This window comes from Neolamprologus multifasciatus, chromosome 3 (assembly GCF_963576455.1).
Source record: "Neolamprologus multifasciatus chromosome 3, fNeoMul1.2, whole genome shotgun sequence".
Taxonomy (NCBI): domain Eukaryota; kingdom Metazoa; phylum Chordata; class Actinopteri; order Cichliformes; family Cichlidae; genus Neolamprologus; species Neolamprologus multifasciatus.
The window spans coordinates 39,242,212-39,254,666 of record NC_140441.1 but is presented as its reverse complement, the minus strand read 5'-3'; the positions used below and the strand labels follow the sequence as shown (position 1 = coordinate 39,254,666).

The following is a 12,455-nucleotide window of genomic DNA, read 5'->3' as shown; positions in this document are numbered from 1 at the left end:
AAGTAGCTCTTATTGCCTAAAAATAACTATTTATTGAGTAGTTCTTACTGCCTAAACCAAATGAACAAGTTAAAGTAAAAGCAAATGCAAATTAAACAAATCAGTTACTGCAATAAAAAATAAAACAAAGCACAAAACAGGACATAAACTAGGGTCTTGTCACCCTTTCATCTTTGTAACGTGCCGATTGTAGGTGCACAAATAAACAATTTCATTCTATTTTACAAGGTTATTATAAATATTGATGGTATTCTGTCTTCCTTGTATGACTGCTCCTTTTCATTCAAAATTCTCTTAAAATTATTTGATGTCTTACTTATTTTATGTAGCTGATTCGTGTTTCACTGTGTGTCTGGCTGTCTTTTTTCTTTCCGTCTCTCTTCATTTCTTTCTGTCTTTGCCCTGAAGCATCACAGGAAGCAGCAGGCCAAAATTTACAAAACTGAAGGAAAGCATTGCGCAAACATCAGAATCAGCTCAACCCCAAATGGCTTTTTTGTCCTAACATAATCTGGCACAATGCCCTTATCACAAATTTAATCATCAAAAACTGACATGGTTCAGAGATTTGCAGAATAGCCTTGGCCCCCTTCCGGGGACAGTCCCTGCGGGGGCTTCATGTACCAGAAAAAACAGCCACATCTAATTAGATGTGGAATACAGGGTTCGATTGAAACAGCTGCAGCTGTTGTTTATGCTATCTCTAACACCGGTAGAGAATCAATCAGGAGAGCAGGTGGTCCAGTTGGAACAAGAATAACAGTGCAGAGTCGATTATCTGTTAGTCCTTCAGGTGAGGAATTAAAAAACACAGACTTTTGCAGAATTTAGCCTTGAGTCAGATGGAAGCATTCAGTCAGCATTTGATTGTTTGGATTACAGCAGGATTTATTGAATTCAAAGAAACCTTATTTCTGGAGGGGATCACAAACCTTTTGGAGTCGGATTTACTCTAGTGTAATGCACAGTGGCAGCAGTACTGCAGTGTCAAACACAAGCACCAAACCATGGCTGTAACATAAAAGCCAATGTGGATGTGCTGAAAGCTGCACTTTCTCAAATGTTAACTTGAGACAGGCTGAAACAAATGAGTTAATCCCCATAGGCTCCCATTTTTAAATGTCCAGCTTTATTGCAGAAATAAGCATATTTACAGCTAGGTACAAAAAGTAATTACTGTAGCTGATTTCCTCCTTCATAAAAACTCTCTATATTTTTTCTGGATACTGGAGTTATGGGGAAATCTGATTTGATTGAGCAATATCCTGATGCAGGTGTCTGTATCTGCTAGCTGTCTATTAGGCTTCACCTTTGGGTGGCTGTAGCTCAGGTTGTAGAGCAGGTCAACTACAAATCGGAAGGTTGGTGGTTCTGCTGGAGACTGCATGCCAAATATCCTGGGGCAAGATACTATCTCCAAGTTGCTCTCTAGTGTATCCATTGGAGTATGAATGTGTGTGGATGTTAGATGAAGTACTTACATAGAAGGAGTGTAGAAAATAGTGCTTGTGTTAATGGGTGAATGAGGCAAGTTGTAAAAAGTGCCTTGAGTGCTCAGAGTAGAAAAGCGCTAAATAAGAACCAATCCATTTACAATTTACCTAAACTGGACCTGTGGACCATATTTGTGTTGTTTTCTTTATGTGTTTTTCCATTGCACACAAATAGTTTTTGGATGTAATTTGCCAGCATCACCATCTGGTCAAAGTGTGGTCAGTAATATGTAGACTTGTAGTCAAGACCGCCTAAACCAAGACCAAGACAATACCAAGACCGGAAGGTATCGAGACCATGACAAGACCAAGACCAAGACCAAGACCGGACAGTATCGAGACCATGACAAGACCAAGACCAAGACCAAGACCGGAAGGTATCGAGACCATGACAAGACCAAGACCAAGACCAAGACAAAGTCGTTAAACTGCTGCCAGATGCCGCTTCGTTTACGGGTGTCAGGCATATTTATGTGTTTTGCTTTTGCACAGCCCTCCTCACCGCTGTCTACTGTCTCACTCACTTACTGAGAGGACAGATGCACGCTCCACTCTAGCTGAGCCACTGTGTGAGAGCTGAACAGCGAAAGGAAATTAAATGAGAAGGGATTATTTTACACATGGATTAGTAAAGTAATCTTTCAGTTTGTTGCTTTTTTTTTAATTCTTTGCATGGTTTCATTTGCATTGCCATTAAAATTGAGGCATGTGCAGAACATCAGTGTCTGATAGACATGTATCTACAGATGTTGACTGGCCCTCGGCACCAGCTGCTGTGCTGTGCTCTATGCTCACACATAGAGAACTGAATCTGATTGTACTGATCATGTGACAATCTGTCCGTCTGCAGCTCTCCAGGCAGATGGCGGCTCTCCATGCCTGATGTTTCAGGGACAGCGGCTCAGATGCTCACAAGTCGCTTTGTCTCTGCGTGTATCCTAACATGTATCAACGAATCCTGAAAAGCTCAGTGCTCCCACAGCCTTATCTGCTCTCATTGATGACATGTAAAAATTCAATTATAAAGGAACATCGAGGATAAAGGAGGAAAAAAGACGATTATATTGCAAAGTGGTTATATAACGACAGTAGGCAAGAAAAACACAAGATCGGACAGGAATTAGCAGCAGAGTTTTTACTGCGGCTGCCTTTTTTCCTTTAATTAGTCTGAAAAAACTTGAACATTGTTTAATAGATATGACCTGCTTTTGGTGCCATCAGTGCAGAAAAAATGTGGTAGATTCGAACTGTAAAGAGAGACCCAGAGGGAGAAATGAGAGGCAAAGATACGTCAGGTAAAACACATGAAAATGTTTTTAAAAATAACCTTTAGCATCAAATTAAAACACACAGGCTTTATACATATATCATACTTCTACAGTTTAATTAGCTGCAGAATAAATATTCACAAACCCGTTTAGAAACCAAAGGAAATAATCAAACCAGTATGTTTGGAGCATAGGACCTCTACACATGGGGTTTGGACAAGCAGAGTAAATATAGGGACCAATTTTCCATATTTGCAGGTGAATTTACCAGGAGAAACTCTTTTCAAAGATTTTCATTTTGACATTTGAATCCACACACCAGAACTGGATATGGAGTCACAGGCAGGCAGCAGGTGTCAGAAAGTTGCTGAGCTGAAAAGAGATACAAGCTCAGCAACAGTAGACCTACAGCTACAGCACAATATGATTTTTTTGAGTCAAAACTCAAAGTGATGGAGGTGTAAAGTAAACTACACAATCAAAGTTCCTTACTTTTTTCTTTCTTTCTTTCTTTCTTTGTCTTTCTTTCTTTCTTTCTTTCTTTCTTTTTCTTTCTTTGTCTTTCTTTGTCTTTCTTTCTTTCTTTCTTTGTCTTTCTTTCTTTTTCTTTCTTTGTCTTTCTTTGTCTTTCTTTGTCTTTCTTTCTTTGTCTTTCTTTCTTTGTCTTTCTTTGTCTTTCTTTCTTTCTTTCTTTCTTTGTCTTTCTTTCTTTGTCTTTCTTTGTCTTTCTTTCTTTCTTTCTTTCTTTGTCTTTCTTTGTCTTTCTTTCTTTGTCTTTCTTTGTCTTTCTTTCTTTGTCTTTCTTTCTTTCTTTGTCTTTCTTTCTTTCTTTGTCTTTCTTTGTCTTTCGTTCTTTGTCTTTCTTTCTGTCTTTCTTTGTCTTTCTTTCTTTGTCTTTCTTTGTCTTTCTTTCTTTCTTTCTTTGTCTTTCTTTGTCTTTCTTTCTTTCTTTCTTTGTCTTTCTTTCTTTCTTTCTTTCTTTGTCTTTCTTTGTCTTTCTTTCTTTGTCTTTCTTTCTTTCTTTGTCTTTCTTTGTCTTTCTTTCTTTGTCTTTCTTTCTTTCTTTCTTTCTTTCTTTGTCTTTCTTTCTTTCTTTCTTTGTCTTTCTTTCTTTCTTTCTTTCTTTGTCTTTCTTTGTCTTTCTTTCTTTGTCTTTCTTTGTCTTTCTTTGTCTTTCTTTCTTTGTCTTTCTTTGTCTTTCTTTCTTTCTTTCTTTGTCTTTCTTTCTTTGTCTTTCTTTCTGTCTTTCTTTGTCTTTCTTTGTCTTTCTTTGTCTTTCTTTCTTTCTTTGTCTTTCTTTGTCTTTCTTTCTTTGTCTTTCTTTCTGTCTTTCTTTCTTAGTCTGTCTTTCTTTGTTTGTCTTTCTTTGTCTTTCTTTGTTTGTCTTTCTTTCTTTCTTTGTCTTTCTTTCTTTGTCTTTCTTTGTCTTTCTTTGTCTTTCTTTCTTTGTCTTTCTTTCTTTCTTTGTCTTTCTTTCTTTCTTTGTCTTTCTTTGTCTTTCTTTGTCTTTCTTTCTTTGTCTTTCTTTCTTTGTCTTTCTTTCTTTCTTTCTTTCTTTGTCTTTCTTTCTTTCTTTCTTTCTTTGTCTTTCTTTCTTTCTTTGTCTTTCTTTCTTTCTTTCTTTGTCTTTCTTTCTTTCTTTCTTGACACTTTGGACCCAGTTATGTAATTGTTCCACCTGCTAGTCATTTTTAAGCTTGTGGAACCATTCGTCTGAGTTGGGTGTAGTCTGAAGTCAATATTTTGGCTAAATGTTACATAAAGAGGGCTTTATGTGTAACAAACTGGATGTTATCATAAGCATCATAAGCAACAGTTGGGCTCACGTCAACTGTAACACTGAAAAATTGTGGCATCTTTAATGGAATGAGCGGATGTTTTAAATTTCCTGCCTGCATTGTGTTTGAGTGAAAAAAGAAAAAGAAAAGAAAGCTGATCTCAGTGTTACACAAGTATTGTGTATAGTCAGGATCACAAATAAAACCACTGCATTAAACAACAACCCTTCAATTTTTTTTCTGTATTTGGGATAATGACTACATTTTGAGAACTTGGACAAGGACAGGACAGATGAAACACTCGGAAAAAGCTGAAGCCAAGATATCCTAGGTGTTCATGTGGGTTTTTTGTTGTTGTTGTTTTGTAAAACAGTAAATTTAAAAAATCTTTTGAAAACAATAATAATTAATATGCATTTTTTGTCTTAATACTTCAGTTTGTCTAGCTCTAGAGACAGTTTCAACTTTCCAAACATTGTCACTTCTGTGTAATACGACTTAAATCATCACAAAAAGGAATAAAGGGGCATTTTATTAAAAAATAGTATTTTATGTCTTCACTGCACCTCTTAGACTTTGTAAAGCCATGGGCAGACTTTGACCCTTTGACATGCCAATTCAGTCTAGACTCTTCAGTTAATATTCCCATAGCAGTAAAATAACTTTTACTTTTACTCTTTTAAATTCTTTAAAAGAAGATTTTATTAATTGAAGTATTTTCATTGGTATTCATGGGGTTTTCTAGTAAATTGCTAATGAGAAGAAAGCAGGCATGAAATGCAAAACCTTGGCCTGAACCTTTTTCGAAATGTGGTAGGTCAAAGACTGCGCACTTTCGATTCGATTCCCGCCTGGGGCATCTGTATCCAGTAAGGGTCCTAAAGGCTAGATCCCCCATGCTAAGCAAACCTACCGCAGACCTGAGTGAGAGAGATGAATATGAAGCCTTGATCAGCAAGGTCTGGGTCAGGTGTTGAGGAACCAGGTCACCCTGATGAGAAATGGGTTACTGGAACAAGAAGGCATCGGTGGGCAAGAGACGAAAACAGGGCATTGTTGGAATACTACTACGCAAATAACGGAAGGTGTTACATGAATAGGATGAGGGACCTATGGAATCTTCAAGAGCCAACATCCACATTGATGGCGAAACAATTATTAGCTCAGTGTTCAAACATCCAGAAGAAGGGACTGCTCACAGCTAGAGATTGACAAGGTACAACACACATGCTATGGCAAGGGCGAGTCAGGACAACAGCTCATAGAAGAAAACACCTGTAGTGATAGATGTAGCAGTTCCAAATGACAGCAACATCAGGAAGAAGGAACATGAAAAGCTTGAGAAATACCGAGGGCTCAGAGAAGAGCTTGAGAAGATGTAGAGGTTGATGGTAACAGTGGTCCCAGTGGTAGTCAGAGCACTAGGTGCGGTGACTCCCAAGCTAGGTGAGTGGCTCCAGCAGATCCCAGGAACAACATTGGAGGTCTCGGTCCAGACGAGCGCAGTCCTAGGAACAGCTAAGATACTGCGCAGGACCCTCAAGCTCCCAGGCCTCTGGTAGAGGACCCGAGCTTGAAGGATAGACCATCCGCAGGGGCGAGAGGGGAATTTTCTTTTATATATGATCGTGGGTGCATGCTCTAGCTCATGTGTTTTTCCCCTTTTCTTTTCATCTATCCTTTGCCCACTTGTTGCAGGGCAAGTGTGTCTTCTTTAAACAACACAAAAAAACCTCAAAAAAACAGCTGAGACAGTCAATGCTGGATGCCCGGTTAATTATCTATGATGGTGGAGAAGATACACAGGGAGATAGTTTAGTGGGTGGTGTAGAATTTCTGCAGCAATTTCAGAGAAAATTAACCTCAGAAATAGAACGAGTTTAATGTGTTTGTGATGAGAAGCAGACAAAAGAGGAAAGCAATGTTCTTCTTCATATACATAAAAACACAAACATAAAATGGCAAAGATAGTAAGGGAAGTAATCATACTATATTTGTGCCTTTATGAGTTAAATGGTAACACTGCGTTCAATTTTTAGGGTGAGTATTCGGTCAACAGAAACTTTTTTACCTGTATAGCAATGCCCTGCGATAGCGATAATGAAAAAAAGACTCCATATGCCCAACAGACAATGCCCAATGAAATTCCACAACTTAAGACACTGAATGCTGCTAAACATGCTAAAAGCATGCTAAACTATCCAACTTTATCAAGAGTAAGTCCAAGGAAGGCAAAATGCACACACTTGCTTAACTTTTGCCTCCAGTGCGTCCTGGCACACAGACAGTAACATAAGTTGTATTTGTATAACTTAGTTTAGTGGAAGTTATCTGTTATGTATTCATGAGAATGTTTACAGCCAAACATGTTTCTTTTTGTCTATCTCCAGCCGACCTGTTGGTCAACACTCTGTGCCTCCCCTTCACCCTCGTCTACACCCTGCAGGGTGAGTGGAAATTCGGTAGCACCCTATGCTTCCTGCTGCCCTACGCCCAGGGGCTCACTGTGCATGTCTCCACTGTGACGCTCAACGTCATCGCACTGGACCGCCACAGGTGAGTGACACTTAAAGAACATGTAATCTGTGTTCGCGATCTTCCTGGTGAGCTACCTGTTTCACCTGCTTCATAACCAGAGACGAGCACATTGGATTCTAATTGTGTTTATATCACTATTATCTGTGGTTTGGGTATCTGTGGACAATTGATGACAGTTCATAATGTTGGAAACAGGCAAGTACATCAAACAAAAGGAAGAAGTCAAAGAGAGTTTTTTTTCTACTTTGTATGGTCTGACATGACAGTAAACAGATTTTCAATCTATACTTATATGCTTCGTTTGACTTTATGGATACCTACTGTACTGTAGGTATCCATAAAGTCCATAGGTATTCATAGTACTGGTACTGGTTAGTCCAGGGGTCGGCAACCTGCGGCTCCAGAGCCGCATGCGGCTCTTTTGTCCTTTTAGTGCGGCTCTGCGTGGTTTGGGAAAATAAAAATAAATATATTTTTAAGTAATTAGCTGAAGTGTATTTTATTTATGTTAGCTCTTTTTTTTAACTTGTAGTTCTAAATTGGAAGATTATTGTCATATTGAAATATAAAAATAAAATTATATTCTATTATTTTTTTTAATCGTTCAAAATAAGCGTCACACTTGCGGAAGCCGATATACCCGCCGAAACGCCGTGCATTTATCGAGACTTTCAACCCCAGGTAAGCGAATTATGGATCTTCGGATCCACATTATGTCAGCAGCTCCACCGTGAACTATGTTAAAAACAAACACCGCTCATGCCTCACAGATGACAGCTTACAGTCCTGCGTAAAGATGAAAGTGACTTCGTACAGCCCCGATTTGCAGATGCTGTGCGCAGAGGTTCAGGAGCAGAAGTCCCATTGTAAACATATCACGGCAGACCCGACGATGTTTGCATGATGCTCAGGTGCGTCCGCCTCTCCTGCAGCAGCACTGCATACCACGTCCCGCCACACACATTAACCAGGTAAAATACATATTTAGGCTGAATTTTGCAAATATCTATTTTTCTTTTTTTTTTTAGCAGCATAGTGCTTTTTTTCCAATTATTTTTTTTAAAAGTCAGGTCAAGGCTCCAAAAGCCCAAAGGCGATATAAGGGTGGCGGCTCACAACAGTGTTGTTTGCTGGATCATTTTAGTTCAGCTGGGTGTCTTTCCTTTCGTTAGATTTCTTTAAGAGTTCAAAATGTGTTAATTACATAAGTAAAATGTAATTTTCTCTGTAACACTTCATGGATTTAAGCAACATGCCTTAGTTGTTCACACAAAGCATAAAGGTAAAAAAAAAACCCAATATATGCAGTGTTATCTTCATTTTAGATGTCAAAAAGTATTTGCGGCTCCCAGTGTTTTCTTTTGCGTGGAAATCGCGTCCAAATGGCTCTTTGGGTGTTAAAGGTTGATGACCCCTGGGTTAGTCAGTAGATCCACCTCCACACAAGTAGGTTTGATGCCTCATTTAAGCCATTCTTTTTCATGTGTTAGAATGGCACCGTGTTCCTGTTTTCCCCATTGTCCAGATTACTTCCTTATCTTGGAGATTCAGTTTTCTTCAGCTGCTTCGCATGTTCAGATGAACTCCAACTCCACCGTCCTGGACTGCAGCTGCGAAGGCGGTCTTTGTTCTCTTGCAGAGTTCATCTTCTGTGAACTGGAGGGCCACTCCAACGAGACCCTGAACAATGAGAACTGGTTCATGTAATCCTACGCAGAACTCACCAAGGCTGCAGCACAGAACAAAGAGTTGGAGTTCATCCACAGCTCGGCAAAAGCAGCTCTTCCGTTGCTTTCTTATGTTTGTCAAAAGGTTCTTTTCAATACTTGCAGAGAAGAAATTTGGAATCTTTTGGAAACAAATGTTTTCAAGCACAAAAAGAATTTAAATCCTTATAAAATACTGCAAACAGAAATAAAACCTGTCAAACTTAACAAAGAACATCAATGTACTTTATGACTAAGTATCCTCAAAATTAATAACATTCTTTGCACTTTGGGTTTACTGCCAATTAGAAAATCTTGGGCTGTTGTTTTTAATCACTCTGAACTACATTTCAAATGGTTGAAACAGAGTGCAGTATCATCCCCGTGAATGAAAAGTTATATAACATCCACAGCGAGATACACCTCATTTGGAGGTAACGTTCAGAAGTGAATGGGGTGGAAATGAAATAACCCCACCAATACTCTATATATACAGACGTATGTAGCTGGAGATTATTATTGTTGCACGCTGACTGCCCCTTATTCTCAGGGAAAGGATACAGCTAGATTACCATGCTCTGATGGCCATCGTAATCAATTAACTTCACATTTCCTGTTTTCTACATGACGTTTCTCAGATCTTTTGTGAAAATGAAATCAGTTTGTGCTCCCCTGCAGATTTCCACCTTCTTGCTGTGAGCTGACGTCATATTAATGACAAATCTAAAATCCATTTCCACCGTAATACACCTGGCCCTGAGAAAAGAGGATTACAGTGACGATTCTCTGACTCTGTCATGCCGCCACTGCACCGCTGGCGGGACAACTAGACTTTGGTTGCCTGCTGTTTTGGCAGTTGGAGTGTAGGTGTTAAGTGCATTGATGCAGTGACTTTAGAATGAACAAGAGATTATTCATTTTAACCTCTGTGAGCCTGCAGACTGGCTTTTAACTCTTTAAACCCCGAACCATGAAATCATTGGCTGTAAAGAGTTAAGCACTGAAATGTTGCTTGCATGCACTGGTGGATAAACCATTACAGACATATAAAACTATAATATAGATTTATTTATTTTTGGTAATGGCCAACACTTGTTAATTAAGAGCAACTGTGGCACCAATCTTGCTATACGTGGTGGTGTATATGTATACACATGTTAGGATGTTCCTGTGGCTGTCATCAGTATCTACAGGCTACAGGCCATTATGCTTATTTTCTCTTCCCCACCTGTCCAAAGATTGCAAACAGACGAACGAATCTGTCCTCTGCATGTAAAGCAGACTTTCCTTTGCTTATTTGTTTTTGGGCAGATGGTTCCTGACAAACAAATTTACAAAAGATTACTTTTCAAGATCCAAGCATCTGTGCACTTTGTTGTTTTTTTTGTTTTGTTTTGTTTTTTTGAGAAAACATCAAGAGAGTCAAATCAACCTCATTTAGTCGGTCTACAGACTTGTTTGATACACTTTAGTGTCCACTCTTCTGATTTGAATATGATATTGCTTTAAAACAATGCTCTACTGCTACAGCCCTATGGTCCTGTTAGCAAAGATTCAAGCTGCAAGAGTAGCTTTACATGATTTATCAAACACTTGGCCTGGCAGCTCTTAGCAGCTCCTCAGTTCATCTTCTGTACGAAACAAGACTAGTTTGCTTAAAGCCAGGTTACCTGTGATTGGCTGCCCCCTTGTGCGCTTAAGATGACCATATAAGGGAGTACTTGTACATACTCTGACCTCATTATTTCAAACTTTGACTATGAGCCTCCACCTCAGTAACAATATGTATACATATGTCAGGAAATAGCTACCATAACCCTTCAAAACCGGTCGGAGCGGGTACACTCAGTTTTGCGTAACTATTTTTAAATTCCGGTAGCACTGCAACCACGTAAGCTAGCACAATAATCCTTTTGCATATGAAACCGGAGGAGTTGTACTTAACATTTTATGCCATCAGCTTGTCCTAAGTCACAGTTTCCTTCCACATATAGCTTTGCAAAAACTGCATAAAAAGCATTTGCAGCAACAAAAAGATAATATTCCAGAAACACGCTTTGCCGATCCGATCAGCTGTTTGTAACACTTCCTATGTTGGAATAGACGTCAGCGCGAACTATAGCATGTCCACCATCACCTGGCCGAAACCGGAAGTGACGTTATTTTTCGCAGAAAATGTAGTCTTTTTTTTTTTTACCTTCGGGACCTTATAAGCCTGTACTGGTGTTTCATGCTTGACTTCATGCTTGTCTGAATAGTTTCTGGGATGCTTAGAACTCAAATTGCACTGCTGGAAATAGTTTATTTTGATGCAAATGCTGTTTTTTTGGGGTTTTTTGCAAATTTGCAGTATAATATTTATTTTCGTTTTTCCAGCAGTATATAAAAATTGGTGTATCTCAAAATAAAACTATGAAGACACTCAAAATAAATTTCCTGTTGTTAGAAACTATTTTGTGCAACTTTTTTGTATTTACAGTTTTGAGGGACAAACCTCTTTAATTTCTTTAACTACAAATATATGTAAAAAAAACAAAAAAAACAAACAAAAACAAAAAACGATTTTTAATTTTTTGTAGTTTATTTCAGTTTGTTGCAATTAATGTAGTTATTATAGACTTAATGCATACATAATATTAAAGTTTGGGCTATAATGGTTGTATTGATGTATACTTGGGAGCAACTTGAAATGTAAAAATATAAAGATAACTCTGGCGGACTTGGTTCTATGGTAGGTCTTAAAGGGTTAAAGAAAACGTTTCCTCTACATGGTGGATGGTGACCAACTAGACCAACTTTATTTAAAGGTTGTATGAATAATGGTGTTAAATTTGCTAAAAGTACAAATGTTTCTGGCGTCCTTCTTTAGTTAAAACTAACTCACCTTGTAAATTAATGTAGTATTGTTCAAAGATAAATTTCTGAGTTTATGCGCTGTGCTTCAGCATTATTTAATTAAACTTAATTAAATGTGATGTGCTTTAATGTAACTTTCATTATGTTTCATGCTGAATGTGCCAAAGCACAAAGCCCAAACAAAACATCAGTGTCAGGATGCCTCAGCTGTAAACTTCATCCATAATGATTTCATGTTACACCCTGTTTTTGTTTTCTCTATCAGCGGGGATTGTAAAAGCTAAAATAAGTTTTACCAGATTTTTTTTTTTTTAATTTAATCTGGGCAGCAATAAACAGATGGCTGCCAAAATCACCACAGAGACCCATTAGACTTGTGCTGAGTATGTGAAACCACTGTGCTCACTGCAGGCTTGATCAAGAAACTTGAGCGTCAGAGTAATGAGTTTCATTTTTTTATCCTCAAGTTTTTTCTTAAGTGTTAAGAGTTTCTTCTCCATATTCAGCAGATTAGAAAAGAGCCTCAGTTGTAACCAGCAAAACAAACACAGTTGGAAATATGAGTTTTTTGCAATGCGGCTTACATTAATTGGTGAGTGGCCTTCACTGCTGGCTTGTTGGGTGTTTTTTATGTTCATGAGTGTTGCTGATTTGACCACAAACTGAAAGATTTGCAGCTTTGATTCTGTCTGTAAAGAAGGACTTGATCTTGGCCTACAAAAAAACTGCACAAACAATGCACCCAGTTTAGGGTTGGTGTTGCGTGTTTTAGCTACTTGCTAGATGAGCCTGCTGAGAATTTTTTTTGTCATCTTT

General features: G+C 38.3%; 1 protein-coding gene across 1 annotated transcript in view; it reads left to right on the top strand.

Moving 5' to 3' along the window:
• Positions 1-12,455, top strand: part of npy2rl (neuropeptide Y receptor Y2, like) — an 87,200-nt gene that overhangs the window by 65,801 nt on the left and 8,944 nt on the right. The window contains exon 4 of the mRNA XM_085145263.1: positions 6,930-7,095. Coding sequence (XP_085001389.1) covers positions 6,930-7,095 — 166 coding nt within the window. The remainder of the gene's footprint in view (positions 1-6,929; positions 7,096-12,455) is intronic.